The sequence below is a fragment of the Ixodes scapularis genome, unplaced genomic scaffold (assembly GCF_016920785.2).
Source record: "Ixodes scapularis isolate PalLabHiFi unplaced genomic scaffold, ASM1692078v2 PGA_scaffold8__174_contigs__length_109621045, whole genome shotgun sequence".
Lineage (NCBI taxonomy): Eukaryota > Metazoa > Arthropoda > Arachnida > Ixodida > Ixodidae > Ixodes > Ixodes scapularis.
This window is the reverse complement of record NW_024609883.1, coordinates 67,562,559-67,589,127: the sequence shown is the minus strand read 5'-3', so window position 1 is coordinate 67,589,127 and position 26,569 is coordinate 67,562,559. Positions and strand designations below refer to the sequence as shown.

The following is a 26,569-nucleotide window of genomic DNA, read 5'->3' as shown; positions in this document are numbered from 1 at the left end:
GCACGCCTCCATATAAACCTGTTGCGCCTCACTTTGACGCTTAGAAGTAACATTTTTAACGGGACTCTCTGAAAAGCGGCACGAATTGTGAAGAGTTGTTTGCATAAATTGCAGAAAGGTATTCTATTATATTTTGTCACATATCTGTAGTGTAGCGAAATAGCTTCTTTGAATTGGCAGAAAAATTTCAAATCGAAAACCTAAAAGCTGAGAAAGAAACCGAGACAATGACCATGACTAGCAGACATACATTCGTTGTTGAACTCTCAAGTGAAACGCAACTGTTACTGCCTCTGGAACAAAACATTAACATCATGCACCCATCAAATACTATCTAAACTAAAAAAAAAGAAAATATATAGATATCACCAAAAAGGACTGTCGGAGCTGCACACTAAGAAAGTAAGTCTCAATGAATTGTCTACACAGAGGTATGCTTAATTAACGCACCGAAAACTTGGTGCCATGAATTGTAACCAAGTATCCCTCTGGTGTCACGCCATAATCAATCTATCACACTAGCTTACGACCACCTGTTATTCACTTTCCTGGGTGTGCAGTGTTCCTCAGCACCAAAACAGAAATGACACAGGGCTGCCACTTACAGTTATACATGCTACCTTAAAAGAAGAGCACCCTGATGCGCATTTAAACCAATTGACCAGATCTCAACGGAGAACGCACCGATACGGTACTCGCACGGAATGCTCACAAGACCTTGAGTATTTCCGCTCCAACAGCGCACGCTACCAACGGCGGCACACCCGCGGCAATCTGCTTGTACTGCTCCAGGACCGTGCCCACAAACAGAAAGTCATCCGAGTAGCCCTGCACCCTGGCGCACTCTCGGACACTGACCACCCTGTCCTGCTCGGGATGGATCACGGGGCCGCGCCTACTCAGAGGCTCCGGGTTAGCCACTGTGCCGTGGAGGTAACCGCTCCATTGTAGCCGTCCATAAACGCCGTTCCAGTGGTCTTGCTTGTGACCGGTATGAACGAGACTCCAGGGGATCAGCGTGTCCTCCTGACGGTACATGGGGTCGCACTGCGCCACCGAATCATCGCTGCCTGCGCATGCGCAGACACCTCGTCGCTCGCCGTTGTGCTGAATGCCCTGGTGGGTGTAGTAAAGTTTGTAGGCGGTTGTGCCGTCCGACAGTCGAGTCTCGATGTTCGGGAGGTCGCGCCAGTCCGCACCGGGTATTTTAGGTATGGCGGCCAATCGCGCCTGAGCAAGCGGCGTCATCTTCTTGAAGACTGGGTCACCTAAGTTTGCGCGTTGTGGGTAGCTCTGCAAGTTGGACCTGTTGGAAGACGTGGAGCCCTCCTGAAGGTCGCCGATGGCATCCCGAAGAGTCATCCGGCGAAAGGGTGCCGCAGGCGTTGATACTAGAGGACTCGAGTACACCCTGCCGTTGACCACAAAGGACAGTTCGTTCTCAGTCACTTCGAAGGTGTGTGTGGCTTGAGGAAAAGAAGGGAGGATTTGGCCCTTCTTTGCAGCGAGGATGATGAGTCGGCGATTCCTTTGTGGCAGCCCGTAACAGCCGTCCTGGAGAACGCTGCATGACACCTGGTACCCAAGGTTCAGGAAAGACTGAAGCACGAACACGAGCACGGCACCGTTGTGGTATCGTACCATTCCCCTCTCAGCCGCCAGAACCACGAATTCGGGCTCAAAGAACTCACAGTAGCTGAGGAACGTGGAGACCTGGGATTCTCGGAAAGCTTCGCTGTCGACTCCGAGTAGCGGCCGGAAATTTTTCAAAGATTCAAAAGACGGACTTCCGCACAAAAGAAATATATCTTCCCTCTGCGTGCTACCCAGAAATTTCGCCACTCCGAATGTCGAAAGCTCCTTCAGAACGGTCTTGGGGTCGCTCGAAGGCACAGCGGCATCCGGGAAGTTGTTCTTGAAAGTATCGCGGTGAGCAGGAATGTCACTGACGGCGAAGACTGGGTTGGTCAGCCCGGCGTCGCAAAGACCCAACGAGAGGCCACCGGATCCACAGTAGACATCCACACTAGGGAAGAGTTCTTTCACGGTTACACAGTCAGACTTCGCATTAAATTCAATCGACATAGTTTCGTGGGAAACTTGAAAGAAGCCAGTAGCCACGTCATACCCATCCCTAAAGTAAAACGGAGCTTTTACAGCGTCGAGGCTCGATGCGAGAAAGCCCTCGGGTCTGTAGATGACTAGGCATTTTGACACAATGTCGGCCATACTGACTTCGAAGCTCGTCACCGAGTACAAGAGCAGATAGTTATCCGTAGAGTCCTGCTGTACTTCTTGAGCTCTGTAGAAGGCCCGTACTATTACTGATCCACTCTCCTTCTTGATGGAAACAATCTGGCAAATACGGTATGGTTCGGGCAGTGCAGCGTCTTCGATCTTAGGAGGCCTCAGCAGTTTACGGTATCGCTCAGAATACACGTCGCTCTCGCTGTCAGACGCTACCAGTGCGCCGTTGCCATCCCCATTTAAACAACCCCGCGGCATTGCGACAGCCTCTGGTTTCACAAAGACGCAGTCGCCTGCTTCATAAGAAGCGTCTTCTGAGTCAGCGTCACTATCGATGTTTAAAAGAATGCGACATCCGCAAGTCACGCCTTCCTCTAAGCTCAGAGCCCTGAACACGCAAGACGCTGCGTCACAAAAGAAGTTGCACCGGAGCTTGGTTCCCTCCGATTCGATGTGATTGTCAACCCTAACTCCAGTAAGGTCCACGCTGCATATCGAACTGATGGCTGCGAGTGGAACGTCGTCGCACTCCGACGTGAGGAAGACTTCGGCCGGATCCCCAAACACGTTCCCCATCACCGTCTCCGAGTATCTTCTGAACCAGACCACATGAGCGAAGCTCTTTGAGTCGGTAGTTTCAAGCAGAGCGACCACCCTTCCGACGTAGTCCGGGGTTTGAGGGTAACCAGATATAACGATGACGTCGTCCCCTACTCTCACTGTCAGGCTCTCCCCAACCCGAACTGATGAGTAGAACACAGCGTTCTCCTTGATTTTCAACGGCGGAGAAAGCCAGTTGCTCCGCACGGTGCCCGCTGCAGGCGGGAATCTGCGCTTAGCAAAAGGCTTCTTCGGCAAAGAGGGCAGCGTCTTGTCCATGAAGTCAACCCCAAGATGATCGTCGTTACCGCGGACATCCCTGTTATCACAACGCCTCCGGACGCAGCACTGCTTGAACGTGCCACTGCCTCCATACTTTTTCATGTTCTTGCAAAACACGCAATGCTTGCAGTCTGTGGCCAAGCAAGCCTCGCAGAATCCGCACCTACCCTTCCTCGTGCCTGCCTGGTTTGCCACCACACGTTCCTTGTCTTGGAACAGCTCGAAGATTGTTTTCTCCACGGAAGGCATCAATAACTGCAGTGAAGCCTTTGACTCTGCCTTCTTAGTTTTCTTTCCTCCGACCGCGAGAGGCTGATTCTTCTTCCCAGTGTCCCTGATAACTGCTCCTGTGGCTCGAGTGAGGTCTTTGACAAACACGCTGCCTAACAGGGGAGTGTCACTACCGCCACCCGCAGCATCGTACGCTTGGATGTGATCCACTAGAAACTGCGCGTGCCTGTGGACCGTCTCGACCGAAAACGGTCCAACTCCTTGCGGCAATGTTGTCAACTGTTCAATACGTCCTACGACGTCGTCGTACGCCACGTCCACTCCCGCTTCCAGAAGGTGCTCAAGGATTCCTTTGACGAGGTAGATTTTCTCCTGCATCCGCTTCATCGGAACCTTGTACTGCGGACTTGGGTTCATGAGAATGTACTCCGCAAAGGCCGTCGTGATTCCCAAAACAACGTTGGAGCCGCCGTCGTAGCCCGTCGTCCACCAGGACACAATAGGTCCCAGCTTGGCCACCGGCACGCCATCCTTGGTGCTCGGGTCTTCGGCGCAAATGCTCTTCATGTAGCCGCTCATGTAGAGAGGTACGTCGCTCTCGATGAGGCCACTATCGAAAGGGCAAACGTGGCCGTACTCGTCGTAGACCGTGAAACGAGTGATCTTGAACTGAGGCTGCTCCGTCAGGTCATCCTGGCTGCAGAGTGAAGACGTCAAGCGAGGGTCGATGAGGGCAACGAACTCTTCGACAGCAGTCTTTGGATCACCCTGTAGGAGCAAAGGTGATAACATTAGACGGTTCAAATTAACTGTACAGTTGGCACTGATCTGCGCTAAAACAACTGAAAATGTTGAGGAAACTGCGTTCGCTGATTCTTCCTTTTGTTTATGAACAGGTGGCAGAGAGAATCCTTAGGCTATAGATCACATCATTAAGGATCCGCCTGCTTTATCTGCAGTGCTTTGACGGGACGTGATTAATATAAGTATTTCCAGACGCCGAAGGAAACCGTACAACTAGGAGACACACTCTTCCACACTAAATGTGCCAGTAAGCTTAGACCCTACACCGAAATTAAAACTGTCAATGACCCCTCAAAAAGTATCCAGTAGAAGGATAAAACATTATATACTTTTAATGTAACCACACGTTAACCACACCTGCTCGGACTCCTGTCTTTACATCGCTGGTTTGAATGTGAAGTGCTTGACTTACGGAGAAGCTGACGACTTCGGGAGGATTCAGTCTCTTCCGGCACGACTTGCACCAGGTCACGACGTCGCCGCTTTCCCCGGAACTGGACTCTGAGTTGGACCTTCCACGCTTCGACGTCGATGGACCATTGCAGGAAGAAGGTTCTTTGGACGTCCTCTTCTGAGGGGCCCTCGGAGTGGAAGGAGGCGAGGAAGACTTCGCTTCAACGGCCATGGAACACGGAGGCCGACTTCGTGGTGTAGTCTTCGCGAAAGCCTTCGCGAGCGGCGTGGACTCAACCTTGGATGGTAAGGCAGTTTTCTTCGGTGTTCGTTTCGATGCCTTCTTTGGAAGCTGGTTTGCTTTCTTTGGGCGTTGTGGACTGGTGGTAGCTTCTTCACAACCGGAAACCAAAGCTTGCCGATGAGCGTCACTTTCAGTGTCCGCCTTCACATTGAAAGTACCCATGTCCTTAAGCGCGGCTGATGTTTTCAAAGGCTGCAATGATTCAACCTCAGACGGTCGCTTCTTTCGTGCCGTTGGCTTCGACCCCTTCATTGGCCGTCGGCTTGTTTTCTTCGTCCGTTGGGGACTGGTGGTAGCTAGTTCGCAGTCAGAGACCAAGTCTTGGTGATGAACTTCGTATTCAGGGTCCGCCCTACTATTAGAACTGTCACTGTCATGGCAGGAGGCTGTTGTATTCAACGGCGGCAATGACTTAACGTTAGATGGTTGGTCAGTCTTTTGTGACGTCGGTTTGGACCTCTCCTTCGGCGGTCGGGTTCTTCTCTTCGGCCGTTTAGAACTCCTTGTAGTTTCTTCGCAGTCAGAAACCGCGACCTGATGATGGGCGTCACCTTCAGGGCCCGCCCTCACACCAGGACTGTCGGCACCCTGACAGGAGGCCGTTTCCAAGCTCGGCCCAGGGACTGGTATCAAGGGCATGGCTGCGTGAGAGGAAGGCAACAGACGTTATCCAAACGAGCTTACATCGTAAGCTAGCACTGACACCACTTTCTCTTGCATTTGATTTTTTTTTCCCAGCACGTGTTTCTCTACTGTCTGAATTTGTCTACTGTCTGAATTTGTACAGTAGTACTTCGATTCAAGCAAAGCACTTCTGGCCGAATTATACTCTGCATTACAAAGTGGGCGGACAGCTAGCGAAGGTGAAAAGCTTGAGACAGCGGTTTCAGACTATTAATTTATTTAAACATACTGCAGGCCAAACGGCTCAAACGGGAGCGGCAAACATATCTGGGTAGACACCCTGTTGAACACATTATAAACGTCCGTCCGATTCATGTCCCGCGGTCTCGGTTACCAAGATTACCGTGAGAAAGAGGCATCCCTAAATACCCATTCCTGTGCAACAAGGGGAAGTTAACTTTAGGGCACGACCCCTCACGTGACCATGGGCCCCAACTGGAAGTTGACGCACGGAAGGCTAGCACCGGCCACGGGAACCGAGACTAGTCTTGCTTCTTCTGATGTTAGCCTGAGACTGAGGCAGGAAAAGAGGAAGTTTCGAAGTAGAAGAAAAGGAACAGTCGAGGATACGTCTCTACGTCTCTAGTAGAGACGTATCCTCGACTGTTCCTTTTCTTCTACTTTGAAACTTCCTCTTTTCCTGCCTCAGTCTCAGGCTAACATCAGAATGGTTAATTTCCACCAGCTCGCCTGCGCACTCACTACAATATCATTAGTCTTGCTTGTTTTGATCATGGAAGCTACACGGTTTGATCCTGGATGATCTCAAAGGTAGGAACTTGCTTCTGTTGGCCAGAAACTGAAGCTCGCGTGAAATAGTACATGTCGCTGCTTAGGGTGGTGTGCGTGCCTGCAACTGAGTGAGTGAGTGAGAAAGAGAGAGAGAGAAAAGGAGAAAAGGAAAGAAAGGGGGATATCTAAGTGATCTTGGTATGACCTTCCAGAAATACCTTAAAAAAAACTCATTTTCCCCTTTTTTTATTTACAGCGCTGTTTTCAGGCGCTTGTTTCCGGGCTGAGCGGAGTAGGCGTCAGAGCAACCGCGCGCGTTGCATAGTGGGACGTCACAGTTTACCCGCTAAGTTTAACGGGGACATTTCCACAAAATTTCCCCGCTAAATTTAGCGGAAAAATGTTCGCTAAATTTCCCGCTAAATGGGAGGGGAGGGTACGGACGGGGAAGAAAGGCATACCCCCCCACCCTCCTCTTCTTCAAGAGCTGCGCACTAATTTCGCATTACAGAGAATTGTAAACGTCTTTAATTGTTTTAAATACTGGTCCGGAGTCAACGACCTGACATGTTGGCGCCACAAATGAGATGCGCGTTTAGGTGCACAAGCATTCAGGAACGTACGTACAAAGGACACCCGCACACACCATGCACGCTACTGAGCGACGGTAACGAGACAGACTAGCGGTGATCGTGATCTCTAGGTCCTTTTGTCCACGACCACTCGTCGTCCGAATCCATCGTGTCGTTAGGTTCACACACCCTTTCCCGCTCCGATCCCAAGTACGAGCAATTCGATCGTGACTTCGCCGAGGGTCCATTCCTCGCGTGAACGGTACGACCCTCGCAGACTCCCAAGGACGCCACTGCACGGAAGTAAGCTGGTTCAGACGTCTGCGTTTGACTCTCCGAGATCGAATCTACGCACTATAGCTATGAGAAATAGTCGCGTATATAACGTTGTAAGAATTATTTCAAGCACACGGTGAAAGAATGGCGCGTAAAACGTACGCAGATTGGAATTGTTCCAGGGCTACTCGATAGATGCCGCCAGTGTGCGGTGGCGCTGCTGTCGCTACGACGCATACGCGGACGCGCATTGCCCATACCTGGTGTGAGCAAAGGGCGTCCTGTTTGTAAACAGTGCGCCGGTCTATACTTTCCAACAACTGTGCTCGATGAACACCCTGCGATCCGGGGGGAGGGGGGTTCGTTCTTTGTCCAATGCAGTAACATTCTCCGCCGATGCTTTCACACATCTTCGAACGCGGACGGACAAACTCATCGCAGCGTGACGAAGACACCTCACATCAGGCGATCAAACAGAAGCCCACACACACAGACACACTCACGCACAAAAATAACCAGAGAGACGCGACTGACCAAGGCCGATCGATAGCCAAGGGGGCTATTAGGCTAAACGCTCGCTAAAACGCAGCTTCCGAAAGAAAAAAAAAAAAAAGAAAATAAATCACCGTCAATTGTGTCAAGGTTCGTTTCCTCGCGGACGACAAGATCCTCATCATCATCATCGCCGTCGTCGGTGGCCACGGCGAGGACAAACATCGCGAACCTTACACACGACGAAGCAGCAGCAACAAGGGACACACATATCGGCCGCTTTGCACGATGATGAATGGTGGCACGCGCACGCAAACACAGATACGCGACAACGACAACTGATCGACCCAGTTTGTTGGAGGACAAGAACTATACTCTTCTCAAAATCCAATCCAGCACCACTGGAGGTCGCCATTCCTTTTGGGGGGTCGCGAAGCGCGTGATAATTGAGCCGAGTCTTCGCCGACCGCTGACGCGCCCCTTCGTGTCCAATGACCGCTCAGCGTGCATTTACAAAACAATGGCGGAACCGGCTAATTGGTGCAGCGCAGCTTCTCCATTTTTTTACACCAAGTGCGAGCACAGCCGACGCAACGATCCGCTGGAGCCAATCCAACAGCACCAAAAGTGCATCGTCACGGCGCTCGTCGTCTTTGTCCGTTTGCTTTCACCGCGACTGATCTATAGACGTTTGCAAGCATGGCCCCTGAGCACCGCCATCTTTCTCCTGATGTGGGTAGGTCGTCTGATAGTCAAGCATTGCTGAGGCCGTGGGCAGGCGTCAGCAATGCTTGACTAGCAGGCGATGTACCCCCACCAGTAGCAAGATGGCGGCGCCTAGAGACCGTACTTGCAAACGACTAAAGTCGGCGACAGGTTACGAGAAGTGGAAGCCCCTCCCACCCCTTTCCACTTTAGCAGAGCGAACGCTGGAGAGGAGGTCACCTCCTCTACAGCGTTCACTCTGCCAAGGGGGATGAGAGCTAGAAAGAGTTTCCACTTTACTCTTAACCTGTCATCGACTATAGCCGTTGAAAGCAAAGACACAAGGACGAGGAGTGCCGGGACGATGCTCTTCTAGAGGGACTTGATTGTTTCCCCCGGACGGTACATCGCCAGCTGCGCTTGGAGTTACTGTGAGAACGAGTGTAGATGGCGCGCACCTTTGAAAAGGGGTCTATTACTGGGTCACGTCGACGACGGCAAGGTCTCCGCGCTCAAGAAAAGACACCGCAATCGTCTTGTAAAATGCCTACCTTTTTTTTTTTTTTTTTCTCCTGATGCAACTTTTTTGTTTTTTTGGTATTCGTGCCGGCTTTGACCTCCACAGTACCCCCTGAGGCGAGACGATCGCTGCTCGCGTGTACGCGGTTCATGTGTTCTGCTCGTTTTCTGTCGTACGGGTCTCTGTCCATCCAAGACGGGGCACAAAAGTGAAACAAAGCCGGAGCGAAACCGTTTCACGGCGACGGCGGCGTGTGTGTGCGTGTGTGTGAGGGTTAGTGCTGCGCGCAGCCGGCACGCTTTACGGGATCGGCGGAGCGGAACGCAGACAACCCGTCCATGACAGCTGCACGGCCGACCTCGCGTTCTCGCCGCTTCGGTAATACACCGTACGGAGAGTGTCTTTGGGCTCTCGAGAAGACCGCGCATATTCGTCACCTCAACAACCGTAGTGAAGAGGAAAAAGAAAGGTTTCGCCCCTCGCCGAGTGTTACTAATTTCCTCCTTTGGTGGAGAGTTGAGACATTTGCGTGCGCGCTTAAGATATGACGGCCTAGACTCCGAAATAACTTTCTGTGACGTTCCAGAAGTGAAGAGTGCGCGTGCACAGCTTTGATAGGCACTCAAGGTGCGTAAGCGCACGTGCGCCCATAGCTCTGACAGCATAGCCAACAATTGCCGCCACCCCCCCCCCCCCCCTCCCTCCGAGTATAGACCAATGTTTGCCCTGTTCCATGGGCGCCGCCATGTTTGTTGCGTTTTTGCTGCGTTTTGGCAGGACTCCTCTTTTTTCTAGAAACCGTCACACATTTCGTAGAGCAAGAACGTCAGAAATGCATAGTCACGAAGCTCGAAGAAGAACACCGATGCCAAGAGTGCTGTAAAGAGCAAAAAATCTTGCTTGATGCGCAGCCCCTCTCTACACAAGAGCCTGCGTTTGAGACTATTATTTCCCGTTTTTATCGCTGGGGGCTAGGATTTCTGACACTGATCCATAGACAATCGCTCGCCTCTCACAGCGGCCGAGAGCAGTTCCACGCATCATGCTGTGTCAGGGTCACATATCATCATGATATACCAGGGGTGGCGAAGCTGCGGCTCGCGAGCCGCATGAGGCTCTTCGCGTGCTAAAACGCGGCTCGCGGCTTCGTGCTCGGTTTTGGTGCGACTTTGTTCGTCCATCTAAGGAAATATAAGACTGTAACTATTGCGTTTCGCGTATATAAAAAAAAAAAAAAAAAAAAGTTTTTATGTTTGAGTGTTGAAGGTCATTTAAAGGTACCAGGAAATCGCTCCACGGTACCCTTACTAAGCATATTCATGAACAACAAAGTCGTACAGTAAGTTGAGTATAGAGGGCATTTAGTAGACGCCATATTATTATATAGGGCGGTCTTTATAGCGCATGCTCAGAACGAGCTCACATTAATAGGCTGCTAAGACCGACAATCTTGATGGTGCGGAATGCACGTTGCAAAAGAACAGCGGAAGCTCGCCTTCAGCAAGCGCTCAGCCCAGCCGCGCACACAGCTATCCCATAGCTCTTATAAGCGGGCGCGGTGTCTGCGAAACACGGGGCGAGCTTTCCGTTACCACAGGCACGTATTGCAAGTAAACCGACCTGCAGGGGGAGGACGCGGAGCTGAAAGAGAGATGGACGGGAAAATGAACTCGGGCTGCAGGAGCTGGCGAAATCACCACGGATCAAGGATGCATGCTGAACTCTTCTAATTGAACAGGGCGCTTACGTCATCTAGCCCGATGGGGTTTAATTATAACTCTTTTAAACGCTAAGTACAGAAATGTGAACATCTAAAATCCTCGTGTTTTTTTTTTTTTCGATTTTTTTAAGCTTAGCAGAATTAAAAAAAAAAAATGTCATGAAAGCTAGATTAATGCTGTCTGCGCAGGTGAGTTATATGGCCAGGGGGACATAGTATAGGGGGCTAATCGTAACAATCGGTCAGCTAATTAAGTAAATTTTAATTAGTGAAAATATACACGTGATTCCACTTAGAAACTTGCTGAGCGTCATCGAAAATCACTAAATCAGTACATTTTAGAACTTTTAGCTCGCGAGAAGCCGCAGAAGTCCGCTACTGTTCCCACCCGTGCAGCTGGAGCAAGGCTACCGGTGCGGTAACGTGCCTGTGCCATTTTTCCGTCTCTTATCATGGCGCCAGCCTTGCACGAGTGGTACCTTTAACGCACCAATTTTTGTGATTTTCGATGATGCTTAGCAAGTTTTAGGGGCGAATGACATCGGACATCGGACGGACATGTCCGTATGTCCGTCCGATGTCCGGCGTCGGGGGCTCGTGCTCCTGCTTGTGAGCTCACGCGCTCACGTGCTCACGAGCACGTGAGCACGTGTTCCCGTGCTCGTGTAGGGCAAAAAAAAAAAAAAAAAACGCATCTCCACATGGTGAATGATGTTGATTGGGGCGAAGTTCTGGTGGTGCTTGTCTGCGTAGACGGTGAGCCGCAGCCTGCCGAGCCTTTCGGTCGTTTTCATCCATGTCAGAAAAAGAATGTGTGGTATGGAACGTGGTTATATACGCATTTGACCGCAGTGTGACATGGATGAAAACGAACGAAAGGCTCGGCATGCTGCGGCTCAGCGTCTACGCAGACAAGCACCACCAGAGCTTCGCCCCAATCAACATCATTCACCACGTGGAGATGCGGTTGTTTTTTAATTCGAACCATACGTCTATTTTCCCTGATTAGAAAGTTAATTAACAAATTTTACTTAATTAGCCGACTGATCGTTACGACTAGCCCCCTCTGCTATCTCTCCCTGGCTGTATAACTCACCTGTATTTTTTTAACCAATTTATTATGCTTACTAATAAAATAAAAAAAAACTGTGTACTGAGTCATTTAAAAAAAAAAAAATAGCGGGATTCTATACTCGGAAGGAACCAAAGCTTGCGAAAAAATTATCAGAACACGTGTTCCACGATAAATGGCCAGTGGAGTTTGAAAGGGTCAAGTCTAAACCTCTACCCAACATACAAACACATTACGATAAAACATGTTAACACTAATAATTAAAACTTCAAAACTAAAAAAAAAAAAAAAAAAAAAAATTGGAATTGCGTTTTGTCGGCGCCACGAGGCACGACCAAAAGCTGCTGTGCACTGCCGAGTCGCACGACACACTGCGAGAGTGCCTGCTACTCCCTCTCTGCTGCTCAGGCGGCTAGGAAAGAACCGGATATAGACCTTTTCATTTTAGTAGTTGCCTCACCGGCGGATAGAGGGCGCTGATGCACTCGGCGCCATTAGGTTGCTTCAATTTGGTTGGTTTCGGTTTTCAACGTGAACGCGGCTATGTTGCTGTTTTACGTTGTTGTTGCTTAATTTTGTGATATGAATAGTTTCCTTGTAGCACACACCCAATGAAACACAGGTAATGAGCCACTTTGAGGACGACGAGGTGTATTTTAGTCTATATTGCGGGCTTTTTTAAAACAACTCCTTTGATGTATCTCATTATGGCCGGTTGTGAAACGCCTGACTGGTGTACAGGGGAGGTTACCATCGTCTACGGCGGTACCCGATGACACCAGTTTCCAGAAAAACCAATGAGACTAACACGTGAATGTAAAGAACCATGTCGACAGCTTGATAAGCAATGTGCTGAATCGGCCAGTACAGATGAACTCGAGAGTTTACTGCGGTCTGTTTCCTTTTTCTTTTTTCGTGGGCACCCAATTTTTTAGTGAACTTCGTAGGCTAAAAACGTTTCGTGTAATGACGCAGATAATTGATATAAACAAGCAGTATCTTCTAGACCTTTTTTCATGTTTAAGTGTTCATAAGCTGAATTTCACGATACTGGACTTAGGAAATCAATTATTTTTTATAAACATTTGCTTACTCAAAATATGATATAAGTGACAGGCCCATCAAATTAAGTCTAGCATTTGTCTTCTGTAAAATTGGCCATATGAAATTAAAGGGCGCAAGAGGAGAAATACCTCGGAAAGTTTGACTGAAGTCTAGCGCTAGGCACCACTTCACGGACAGGTGTGAACAAATATTTATTTGTTTGAACAGATTCGCTTTGTAAATTTCGGCGTCGCCAGCCACCAAAAGTAAACCTCTATTCACCATCAACAATCCTGGACCCAAGTAATTGTTATGCAGACGGTATTTTTTTTTCGGCGTCAAATATTGCGAATTCTTGATACTGGCAAACATTAAAACAGCATACGCAAAAAAAAAAAAAAAAAAGCGTCGTCATTATGGCGCTTGCGCCGAACCCAAGCCGCGTTTTGGATTTGCAAATAGAAGCGACGTTATTTCTTTGTGCACGCTATTCTAAAACTCGCCACTGTTAAGTTATCTGTGGCAGTTTCTTACGTAGAAAGTCCTAACCTTTGTGTTAAAATAAACTAAGTGGATGGCACGGGCTACCTGATCAATAAATCGCTTAAATTACTGTCGAAATAGCAGCGAGCACGGTGACAATTTCTTAAACTTCACAAGTAACCGACCAACCAAATGTTTACGTCGCGAAAAAAAAAATTGAGAACCTTATACACATGCGAGTGTGATATTATGGACAAACGAGTCGCCTGATGTTGACGTACCATTACTTCCCTCAAATAAAATACAAGTTAAACGTTCGTTGTCTATCTACTCCGCGAGTTTCCTCACATAATCACAAGAATCTGTTTTTGATATATTATGAATACAAAGAACGAAATGATACTTTCAGGAAATAAAGATAGTGTCCTTGCGCTTGACGCCTTGCGATCCTAAATATACACGATTCTTATTGCGAATGTTCCGCCACTATTAGCAAACAAACCTGAGTTGTCATAAAGACCTTTGAACCCTCGTGATGTCTTAGTGGCCGATTAGACATATCGGACAATAGTTTCCGACGTAAGGCAAGAAAGCGCGGTGAAACGAGACGAAAAACACGAATACAACGCATCCGCCAAGGCGCCGAGGGGAGAGCGGAACAGCAAGGTGAAGCAACCTAATGGCTGCCGCGTCACGTGATTCCAAGATGGCAGCGCCCATGCGAGGGAGGATGAAATGGTCTATAGAAACAACCGGACGTACAAGCTCCCGGGACCATTCCGAACGTCTCATAGCCCCTTCCCATGGCAAATTGCGAGCGCTCGGCGCGCGCTCGCCGAGCGGATTCTTGTTTCCCTCGCGAGATGAGAGCAATCTCTCCGCGTGCCGCTTGTAGATCTGGAGCCAGTGGGGCGCTCGCAGAGCGGCTCCAACCGCTCCGTGGAAAAGTGGCGGAGCGCGTCGAGCGGTCCGGAGTAGTTCTCCGCGCAGCCTTTTTCGGAAGAGTACGATCTGTAATCGTCTCTCGCAACGTTTCAGTTTCGTTATCGACATTCCCGCGGGGAAGTGAATGAGTTGCGAGGCTTTTTTGTTTCGATTGCTGGGTGGACTCTCTTGGTGTGCTTGTTTTCGTTCCCCTCGTCATGACCGATTCGCCCGAGCATACTGGGGCGATGACATCGTTGCAGTTAATTTCAGGAGGTCTAATAAAACGCAGTGACAGCGACGAAGATACCAGCTTAGCTCCAGCTCGAATGACGACGAGGCAGCCGTTCTCGGCGAAGTGTTTGCCGAGTCGTTTGGCTGGCCTGAGAAGAGGCCCAAGATACCGCGTTACGTCGAAGGCGTTGTGCGCGCCTATTTAGATGAAGAGCTATGTATTTCGTTTGTTCGTTTTGTGGTCTCTGTAATGCAATTGGAATAATTAGAAGACAACACGCCAAGCACTCCGCAGATTGAAGTCGCCTTCGGAGAGGGCAATCGCTTTACGGCATACGTGTTTGTTACTAATGGCATCCTACGGCTCGTACAAGTACTTCTAGTTGTCTTCATCGGGCTTATATAACTGTAAGGAAAAATAAATTATGTCTTAACGTCGGGGTCACCGTTAATCAAGTAGTAAACAATCAATTTCTTGTCAAAGCACAAAGTTCCGATCAGAACTTCATGCTTTCAGCAAGATAGCAATGGGAAACCGCAACAGTTCAAAAGCGAGAGCAGACGCTCTGGAAGCGGGGGCGCTGGGAGCGTTAAGGCCCGTTCACACAGTTGCGTTCGGAGCGACCACTACGCTTACGAACGAATGCAACCGGTTGGAGCGACAAGTTACCATAGCAACGAAGCGCCAAACGGTCGTTTCGTTCGTGTTCGTTCGCAACGCAAGGAGTTGAGCCGGGCTGAACTTTTTCGTTACGTTCGGGAACGACGGGAGCGACAGACCAATCACAGGTCAAGGAGCTCGGTCGCGCGCGTTGCATGCCGGTCGTTCCAGGCTCCTTCTATTTGCAAACATGGCGTCGGTGGTGATCGTCGGCAGGACGGTGTGGTGAAGGCTCATCGTTCCCCGTAAAAGGGCTATCCTTGACTGTGAATTTTCGTCGTGTGTCGTTAGGATAACCCAGCACGTACTAGAAGGGAAGATCCACCTACTTGTGCGGCGATCTCGTGGCGGCACTCTCAAGACAGCAGAAACGCCCGTGCCGTCGTGTTTGTTTATTTCGACTACAGTGGTGCTTTCTTAGCATTTGTGTCCTCAAACATCACCCGGATTTCTTTTTTGGCGCATTCCTTGCGTGTGCTCAAGTTCAAGGTATTACTGGTGCGTACCGTACAAAGGATGCGAATTTTTTACTCGTTTTCATCGCCCGAAAAAGGTGATTAGTGTTAGCAACCTGAACGCTCGCATCGTCTGTCAAATTATATTTTTACGTTGCTATATCGTTGCTAAGATTACATCGTCTTTTATAATCGTAAAAAACGCGTGTGGCGAGATTTGTACTGTTGGCAAAGTCGTGTATTAAAGTGGTGATCGTCCAAGACGGCGTACTGCATCTTTTTCTTTTTTTAATGCACTACCCTGCAAGCGCATCCTGAAATAAAGAGTAATAAAGCTTGAGGTCATAGAAGACGGTCTGTCTATTTTCTGTTACGCAAGTGAGTGGCAGCGCGTCCCCTTCTTTTTGGAGGCACCGCTGAAACAGCTGACGGCAACGGAGAGGCGGTCGCCGTGCTGCCGACCCGCTGCGCTTGTTGCAGTGGTAGCAGGAGTGTACGCGCGGCGCAGAGCGATCGTTCCGGTCGCTCTGGTCACAACGGACGCCGTCGCGGATAACGGGTTCGTTTTAGATGTCTGAACCAGCCTTTACACAGCTATTGTAGGCGCACAGCAGATCTTCGTGACTGTACGCCGTAGCCGAACCCTCGGGCTGCTCCGGTGAGGACCCCGCTACCCCGCGTCGGGCACGAAACCGTCCGCCATGTTTGTAAGCGTAGCTGGGTCGCTTCCTATTGGCTAGGAGCAAGAGCTGAAGCTCGTTTCTCATTGGCTGTTGCTTCGTATGGTTGCATGCGGTTGCATGTGTGTGTACACGTCGCGCACAGTTGTCGTTGAAGTCGCAGCGGTTGCATTCGTTCGTAAGCATAGTGGTCGCTCCGAACGCAAATGTGCGAACGGGCCTTTACGCTCGATTTGCTCCGCAGCGCGTGCCACTGGGATGGATCACGTGACCGATTGCTCACGGAGGCGGACCGCTTGAAGACCGCTAGCGTTGAGCGCTCGGCATTTGCCAGGGGAAGGGGCTATTAAAAGCTGCAGTCACACCTCTAATAGACTATACAGAAATAGAGTCTGCAGACACTGTCTGGAGCGTGTTTCATCCTTGTTTGACGGCCTCGTCACATACAAAAAAAAACCTGTTTGCAGACGTTTTTGAAGCATATAGACCGGCACGCGGAGCGGCTCTGTTTACCGACACGGCCGGAAGGCCGCGCATGCGCGGAAGCTATGTGGGCAAAAGCGGCCCGGATCTCCGTGTTTTCGCCATTGCGTTGTGTGGCGTGCGCTCGTTGCTGACCATTGTAGGGACGCTTCTAGCTTTATTTTTGCGTCGTATTTCCTGACAACGTATGTCCTATGCTATGCCCGACTATTTGAGCTCGCTACCTGAGCCTGAACGGCAGCGGTATCCAAACAAACTGTGCGTGGACGGCGTTGCCTTCGAGGATCCGTACGCCGCAAACAGGGCCTGCTGGACTTCCGACGTGAAGTTGCTGCCACCGACGTCGATGGCTCACGCCGTCGTTTATTTAGTTTTTTCGCCAAGCCAGTTGACGGCTGACACGGTGCAGGCGTACAAGTGTCTCGAGGCCTACGATTACTTCGAGTCGGTTTCCGCACTACCGGCGGGATCAGCAGACTGTGGGTCTGCGGAAGTGTAATTATTAATTGATTAAATACACACAGCGTCTTCGAGTCAAGGTATGATATTTTTCCTACCCTCATGACCACAAGGCATGACAAGCAGTAACGCTTTGTCCGTTCTGCAGTCTTGGAGGTGACACGTTACAAGTAACGGCGTTACCAGGAACGCGTTACTTTTTTCAGTAACGTAGTAACCTTCTCGTTACTTTTTCGACACAGTAACGGGTAACATACTTACGTTACTATTTCAAGTAACGCAGCTACGTTACTCGTTACTATTTCCCAAATCTCAAAGTAATTACACTTCAATTTTTTCCGTGTTTCAGGCTTGAAGCCATGTAAATTTCTGAGTTTTCTGCGTTTTTTTTTTTTTTTCTCGTATATTAGGTGAAACCGGAAAAAGAGATAAGGTAATTATGTACTGTTTCTGTATTGACATAATGTTTCTTGGTATATGAGCTTATGTGCAGCTGTGTCGTCAGAACAGTACAACGTTTTAAACCATAATTTAAAAAGTAACGCAGAAGTAGCGTGAGTTACTTTTTATCGGTAGCGGTAACGCGTTTCTTTCATTTTTAGGTAACGTAGCTCGGTAACGCGTACGTTTTATCTGCAAGTAACGAGTAACGTATTTCGTAACTTTTTTCGGTAGCGCCTACTACACTGCCGTTCTGTCACCGATCCCGTTCTGCTTGGTAGCACGGGCCTAGCGAGCCTCCGACGAGCGCTTGGCCGGTGCTTTGTGCGCGAACACCCTGGGAACAGAATCTGAGTGGTCTCGATCAGACGACGGTTTCCCTGAATATCAGCAAGCCTCGGCACAGAAATTGAAATGGAAGCCGCACTTGCCTCCAAGAAAGTGCTTGTCCCACAAACGGTCGTTCGCGTGAGGGGACCAATTCTTTTCGATCCACGAATATTATCCACCTTCTGTGGGTTTCAAAGTTCGCTGGTAACTCGTGGAAACTCACTCCGCTAATTTTTCTGTACCTTTCGGTGCAATTAACGGCTACACAGCTTCGCGGCACGCTGATATGCTATGACGCTCACGCGAAACGCGCGGCCTTTTGCCCACACCACCCGGCTCCGCCGCGATCGCAGCGACGCCGCAGCTCCGTGACGTCAAGCCCGCGTGTCGGTCTATACATGGAACAACACACATGCTCTGAAGATGTTTGAGGCCGCAGACAATTCTCTGATCATATCTGCAGCGAATAGTGTTCCTTTTACTATCAGGACCGGTTATAACGAAGTCGGTTATAACGAAATAGTGGCTACAGCGATGCGATCACGATTTTCCATTTCCTTTATCACTTCGTCATAACCGCAGTCGATTATAACGAAGTAGCGGCTACATCGAAGCGATCACGATTTCCCATTCCCTTTATCACTTCGTTATAACCGAAGTCGGTAATAGCGGATATAGCGAAGTGATTTCCGATGCCCGCTGACTTCGTTATAACCGGTCTCGACAGTATACGATGTAAGGGAAGTGGGACTGTGGCTTGAAACGCAACTTCAAGGCGTTCGTGCAACGATATTGGGTGGGAATGTTTATCACTTTTACGCAAGCTTATACTGGCGCTAGTGGGACCAGGGCTGCCAACACGAAAAGTCAAAATTTCCCTAGCGAACGCGTGAAATTGTTCTACCTTCCGCCAAAATTTCCCACGCTTGCCCAAATAAGTACATAATACTAAAGGTTCGATTTTTTTTTTCATTATTTCCATTTTTACAATGATTATTTGTAGCCTTCACACCTCGCGTAAGTTTCCCAAAAAGGAGTTCATCGGGCCAAAACGGCGACCGAAGCAAATCTGGCGGCGGGAAGTGTTGCCGGGAGATTCAAACTGACGAACGAAACCCTATGTTCACCTCAGCAGTTACGCACGCCATTAGAACATGCGCTTTTTTTATAATAGTCAGTTCAAACCGAAAGGTGTAACACAAAGCGAGAGTTCTCGAACTCGAACACGACACACCGTAAGTACCATTTTGTGCACGGCACTCCAGGAATTATTATTAGTCACCGTACGTCTGTATCTCCAGACATCGCAGTATTTTCTTGCACCGAGGCTTTCTTTTTCGAGGAGGCACAGCGACGCTCTCAGAAGCCTCCGCTTGGCTGATCCTATAGCTTTCACAAAGGCGATGAAAACGGCTGAAAATTTAAGTCGTTCGAGTGCTCAGTGTTTCCAGACGGTCGTACAACAAACCGCCAAACGGTGGGAGGGAATAGCCTAAATGTAGCCAAAGCCGCTAAAATTTGATGTTCTCTCGAAATAAAATTATAACTGACCTAAACAGATTCCAGATAGACGTATATATGTTGCCCAAAATCTCCCTCAAACTAGTGATATTTCCCTTGTTACCACATAGACCTGAATATTATCTTAATCTGGGAAATTTCCCTCGATTTGGCAGCCCTGAGTGGGACCCCACCCAAGTATATATTTACTCGCACGCAACGCCCCTAACCAAGATTGCGTCATCGGGCTGTTGCGATCCCCGCGGTGACAATAGGGAGTTTTCGTAGACCGTTTTCGCCGTCCCGCCAACGTTCTCACAATTCGCTACGATACCCAAAACGCTACCGTCAAGGCCATGGGCGCGCAGGCGCAATAGCGGCTTCTTCGTTGCGGAGGGTCAGCGGCGAGGGAAAAGCGGTTATGAATGTCAAGGATGAATTCCAAGTGGTATTTAGTGGAAGTACGAACATGGTTGCATCGTCCCTTTAAAACTAAGGACGAGAACCAAAATATCCTGGATATAAATTCCCTTTCATACGGCCCCTGACTAAGATTGTACCATCCGCTTGTAGTAAGTTTAATCACAAAGTTTCTGATCGAATACGTGACCAACTAAAAACTTGTTAAAAACAACCACAGCTGTGACACGCGAGAGTTCTGCAGTATGACATTCCAGCAAGCGGATCGTCGGTAAGATTATTACTTCTCTCTACATTACCATATCGCCATTAATAAAAGGAACAAAATATAATCGAAGGTTGTGGTACGAAAACCACAAAGCAGTGATTTGTAGAAATACTTGGCGTCTACGAGTCTAAATGGAATGGTAAGTAGGCGTGCATGACGATTAAACCGAAGCTCTAATCTGCCTTTGATCGGCGACTTTATCAGCTAACAGACGCATCCTTGAAACTAAAACAGGCCAGCCTCTAGCGCGGTCGCATACATTTTTATTTAAATATATATTTATATATTTGTTTAAGCAGAACTATTGCATGCATAATAGGGTAGGCGAAGGCTACGTTCGAAGTATAAACAAGCGCCAAAGGAAACTTAGCGGGTTCGCAGTAAGGGCACTGTTTGGTTCCAGCCACGGTGCATTTCAAAGCTCAGCGTCTATGGGAATCTACGACAGCTGTCACGCGTTCGGAGCAAACCAGTTGACGAAAGATAACCGTGCGAATTCCCGGATCAGATCATCAGATAACTGTTTACGCTACAGGACTTTAGTGGGCACACGGATTAACGAGGCATGCGATGAAAGACATGTTGATATTTATGAAAAAGATAAGACCATGGGCCGAGATTGGCGGACCTAAAGAGACTGGGGCACGTTATGGAAAGGTCAATATTCATTGCGATAACGCGTCAAGTTCGACAATATATACGGGTTTATCTTTGTCAGCAAGGTACGCAATGTTAAGAGCGGTTTGCAGAGTGAGAAATTCGCTTCCACCTCAAGGAGAAGTCAATTTATTATAGAGTATATCTTTTCCACCTCAGGGAGTTCCCAAAAACCACCATTACAGAAGTGTATTAACTATATTTCTCAATATAAAGAACATGTATACTGCCAGTCAACAATCAGCACCACGCCATGTTCACGTCGAGGACCTAGAATGGCGAGTAAGGAGAGAGAGGCGACGCCTCTAAACATAGGCAGATGATTTTCAATAAAATAACATCACGTTTCATTCTTTCACAGCGTCTACAAAGCGTTAATAAAGGTGATTTAAGTCTCTTGTTTTCTCAAAGAAAGCGTACGCAACCGGGTATCCCTCCCACCTCTTTAACCCCACGCACACACGCAAACACACATGCTCAAAAGCAATGAACCTTACGACATGCGCAGTGACGACATCGTAGTGAATGAATTTCCATAGAGCACAACAATAAAGTAACAAAAAAGACTATCTTCCGCACGTGAGCAATTGAACGGGTCAAAGTTCCCAACTGCCGACATCCACTACAAACACCAGATCCTACGACGCACGGACTGCCAGCTACCGATCTTCGCAAACACGAAGTCAAACCATCCGCGAAATGTTTTTTCGGTCGCGGCCGACAAAGAAAAGGTCAACCGAAACAGGGACCTCCGCGGCAGACGACACCGTGCCCACGTAAGCCGGTTATACAACAGCAGCACGTCGTCCCGAAACAATGCGCATAAGGTACTCCCGCTCGTCACGTGACAGGAGCGCCATTGACCGACCGAAGGCGCGTAATACCCCTCGCGCGCTGACCTCACTTTGTTCGTCGCACGCTAGGCTGCGCACCGACATCCCAAGACTCTCGCAACCCTGCGATCCCGATGACGTAACCAGGAGGTGAACAGTCATTAACCCGTTTGCAGAACTAAGAGTCGCCCGGGGTAATGACGTCACCGTTAATATTTAGCCAATTAGAGTCACGCACCGTCCGCAATCGACGTGTCTTCGGTGAGATATGGAACGTAGATTCGATCTACAAAAACAAGTTAGAAAATCACAGAATAAAAAAAAAATTTTTTCCTTAATTTTTTGCGTGGTAAAGCTCGCAACATAAATCCATTGCTCGTGTTGCCGCAGTCACCCGCGGAAATAGGGAGTTTTTAAATAGTTTTAAAGTGTGCGCGGGCACGTTAGAATGCCGAGCTCTAGTCCGAATGATTGATGGGTAGCTTTTGAGTAGGCTATTCTAAAGCTCCCTAGTATCTTCAAGTGCCAGCTGTTTCTGCGAAACTATCTGAACGTAGTTATGAACGCCCGTTTGCACAGTAGCGTTGGGCTATGTTTGTCTACGCTCCAAATGCTTATACCTCGAGATGCGACTGAGTTACCATGACTGCAAGAAACAAGCAGTCGCACTTGCAGGTCGCGGTCGTATCCCAAAGTGAGCCTCAGCCAAGGAGCCAGATGGTGCCCAACGCTACCGCGTCGACGACAAACGCCTCCCACCGTAAAAAGTTCCAACTATTTCTTAACGAGCGTGTGGTCGAGACACCGTTTCGTGGCAACGCGTCTAAGCCCTCTACGCGATTCAATGTAACCGGCACAGTTCCGTATCAGGGCGTCTTAGTTGCGACAACTCCGATAACGATACCCTATACTCGGTCGACGCCTTTACGTACGCATCGCACCGTCATCGGGTATCGTTATCGAACGCACGGTACGACCAACTAAAACTCCCTATTGGCAACACGGCGGCTCTGACGCGTCGTATATCATAGGCAACTCGGCAGCGACGAATCGATATTCAGGAATTCAGCTTTACCACCGGGTAACATTAGCGGGTTTTAGACTTTTAGTAGAGAGTTCTAGAGAACCGTTTTTGCACCTCCGATACGATACGACGGGTGCTCCGGTACGAGCTGCGCACGCCTGCTACAACATAAGACACGCACATGCGCAGTGCGTACCGGAGGGTCCCATCGTATACCGTATCGGAGGTGCAGAAACGGTTCCCTAAAACTCTCTGGTATATCGTTCCAGTACCACCGACAACGATACAACGCGTGCACAAAGGCGTCGACGGGGTACGGGGCGTCGTTATCGAAACTATCTATTAAAATTTCCCGTTATCGCTCTTTGAACCTACGGAGGCCGTGTACATCAAGTCACGCGCACATCATGTAAACATGATGTGCATGTGACGTCCTTGCCGTTGTCGGGCACGTAATATTCTACGAGGGCGGTTCTAGACGTTTTCTTGTCTAGAGGGATGCTTTAGCTGCCTTGGGTGACAGCCACGGAAGTAACCCCTCCTCTTTAGGCATTACTGCAGTAATGCAATCTAAAAAAACATACTTTTTTTTACGAATTATGCAAACATGGGAGCGGTGCATCATATATCCTGCATCAAGCGTACCTGGCTCACATCTGCTAAGATTGTGCTTCAATGCCGACGAGCGACCAGAAAGAAAAAAAACTCTCCCTCAATTTCTCTGGTTAATTGGAGCGCGTTGTTATAATGAATACTTAAAAACGAAAGAATAAAAACATAAAAAAGGTACAAGAGAGTTTTGTTTTCTGTGTACGTCCTTTATGTTTTTATTCTTCCGTTTTTAAGTGCTCCATTTCTCCTTTTCATTCGATAAAAAGGGAGACCGCCCTTTTTCCTGCGGGGAGGGGCTTAGAGACCCGCTCCTGAATGGAGAGGGGGGGAAGCAGAGTGCAAAAAGAATGGCGAGAAGGAAACTGGAAACCGATTTTCAGCCCGGCAGAAGACGATTCTGCAGGTAGGCCTTTAAACTGGGAAAGTACCGATTCCCCCGAGAACTAGGGAGAAAATCCAGCGTGAGGACTTAAGACTGGATGACAAACTGGGGTTTTTAACCGAGTAAAATTGATATTGTGCCAGGAACGCTTTATTTATTTTATTTTACATTGCCAAAAACAACTCTTTGGTGCACAAATATATAAATATGAAAAGAAAAAGAAAAAGGAAAACACAATTGCAGGTTTCGAACACAAAGCAACAAACACACAATATTTACAGTTCGGCAACAAGCATTTTCACTTGGTTCCTGAACACGCTAATGTCACTGTATATATCAAGTTCGGCATTTTCAATATCCATGAACAGAGATTGTATCCGTGACAGAGGAGATGGTTTACAGACGGTGTGAATGCTGAAAGTACAGCGGGTCCTAGTGGAACGAGGAGGGACGTGAATGTTTACATCACGTAAAAGCGAAGCACTGTCACATGCGCTATTTACAATTTTGTACAGAAAAACCAAGTCGCGCTCTGCTCTTCTATTGGTCAATGGTAGTCAAAATAGAAACGGCGTTGGAAGTAGCGATCATAAACAATACGTATTAATTTGTGTTGCGCATTTTCAACGGTCATTGCTTGTGTTCTTGATAGATTACATCGTGAACCTTATCGCGGGCTCAGTGAAACCAGACGGGTCACACGAGGTTAGAGTGGCAATGAACGCCTGCATTGATACCTGCGAGTAGATACGTGCTGAACGCGTTCGTCATATAGAGCTCGCCCTCGCATGCAGCACGTGTTACGCGAGGCTGCGCAGTACCGAAACGCGACAAGCAGGACACGCCCCGCGTTCTAAAAATGTCAGTGGCTCTCGCACACGAACTCGAACGAAAAAAACAAATCGTGCATTTACAAGAAAACAAAACAACATAAAGTAATAAATGGCGGCGGCTGGGTGACCCGTTTTCGCGGTAATTGAGCCGTGGAGCAATAAGCTTGTCCGGCCATTTTTTTTTATTTCCAACAAAAATAAAAACAGAAAAGCTGAACTGTAAAATTTTTCGGATTGCAAACGGATACTCTGTCGAAAGAATTCTCTCCAATCAGACTAACATTGTCGCTCTCGCCACGAAGAGCGTCTCCTTATACCATATATGCGAAGTTGTTCGAAGCATCTGTGCGCTGCCATCTTTGTTGCGTCGAGACTCCTCCGCTGTTTGTCAATTTCGTAGTGTTGTCGGTAACAATCGAGGCCTACTGCTCACCGTCATCGACCCTCACCCACACCTGGGAGCTAAAGATTATTTGTATTGTTTTACGCTCTTCCCGCGCGTGTTCGTGCTCGTCGCCCCGCCGGTCGCTGGTTTCTCCCCGCAACCAACATGGCGGGCGTACACTTCAGCTCGAGATTTGGCTTTGAGTGCCGGCAAAGGCACGGACGCCTGGTTTTCAAGAGCGCTTTCTCTGCGCCAGTGCTTTGTGCGAGCGAAGGATTCTTCAGAACCACACTTTCGCGCCCAGTCTTTGTCAGCACCGAAGCCAACTGGTGAGACGGGGCATGTTCTTCGGCACCCCACTAGATGGTGCTGTGCATTTCGCATGTGGGTGAGTACCCCTTTAAAGGGAGATGCAAACATTTTTGTACTTTGCGCAAATATCGCCTAGAACGAATCATAATGACCTAAGAAACGCGCGTTCGCTTTTCACCACAGCCAATTGAAGTTGCAGAAAAAGAATGAAAGAAAAACAAGCAGCGTTCACTTCCTCAACTCGCAGCCAGAACAAGCGACCACGTGATCCGGAGCCAATTACATGCCGCCAATGTTGATTACAGTCACGCGCTGGGGTTGGCAAAGCACAGGACACGCGCTGAGTTCCGGACATTGCCAAGGGCGATGCACGCACTTGCGTCAAGTCTGATCGAGTGCAAGTATAACGGCCTGAAACGTACTGGTTGCTATGGCAACAGCAGCCTCAGCTCCAACAAAACCACTTTTTACCTTGTTTTGTTGGAGCCGTCGCAGCTGTTGCCATGGCGACCCCCGTACGACTCACGCAAGTGTGTGAATCAACCTATATGGTTCGGCTATAATCGTCACTGCAGCGATTGGACACGGGCCATTACCCGAATGCTTTTCGAGCTATCGATTATCACCGAGCCGAAATCGAGTGCCGAAGCAATGCTCGGGTCCAATCTATGAGCCGCATTCAAATATCGTCACAGGGGAGACTGCGACCACCCAGCTACGTCATCAAGTTTTGCGAAGGAGAGATTGAAAAGGAAGCGCTCGTCTTTGTACTTGAAATTACATCGCAACAAAGGAGTTTCTTGGTCAGTGGCGTTCCGTTCTAGTATACTTGGGTCCCACTAGTGCCAGTAAGCTCGTAAAAAGTGAAAAAAAAAAAAAAAATTCCAAGAGTTGTGCAACGATTTTAACGTTGAAAGAATTGCCATCTTCTACTTTTGACATTGTTCACCTTGTCACAAAGGACACCAAAACACATCCCCTTCCTTCGAAATGTTGCGATTCCGCCGTGTAATCGCGAGGCAAAAATTAGAACATTCCCCGACCTGCAGCCGCGAGCGGCGGCCATGAGAAACACGCGGCGTGATGTCAATTGGGGTCTTGTAGAAAGATAGCAAGTTGTGAGAATACCTGCTCCATAAAAGGTAACGTTTCTATAAATCTTGTCGTTCCAACATAAATATAAATGCGTCAAAAACCTGGTATCATCGACAAATACCTTTATTATACGGAGTTTTAGTGGCGCCATCTATCCTAGGTCCACAAAACTGTCAGCTCTACCTGCTAACGCGAACAGCCGCCAGAAGCCGGAGGGGGAGGGAGACAGGGCCGGACGGGTATGGCCGGACCCGGATGAGACTTTCCTCCTTTCACCATATTATTCGCGCTGCGCCCTCCAGCACGTGGTCAAGCGGTCGCGAGCGGATGAGTTCTCGCTGCTCACAGATGGCTCTAGAGAGAGAGCTTAACCGGAACCCCGCGCAACCCCCATTGATGTAGCAACGCACGCGACTCGGA

At 48.8% G+C, this 26,569-nt stretch overlaps 1 protein-coding gene across 1 annotated transcript in view; it reads right to left on the bottom strand.

Annotated features, from left to right (window-relative positions):
• Nucleotides 1-532: 532 nt before the first annotated feature.
• Nucleotides 533-26,569, bottom strand: part of LOC120839678 (DNA (cytosine-5)-methyltransferase 1-like) — a 77,413-nt gene continuing 51,376 nt past the window's right edge. The window contains exons 2-3 of the mRNA XM_040210001.1: nt 4,577-5,502; nt 533-4,128 (exon numbers count right to left, since the gene is read on the bottom strand). Coding sequence (XP_040065935.1) covers nt 709-4,128; nt 4,577-5,500 — 4,344 coding nt within the window. The 5' untranslated portion in view covers nt 5,501-5,502 and the 3' untranslated portion in view covers nt 533-708. The remainder of the gene's footprint in view (nt 4,129-4,576; nt 5,503-26,569) is intronic.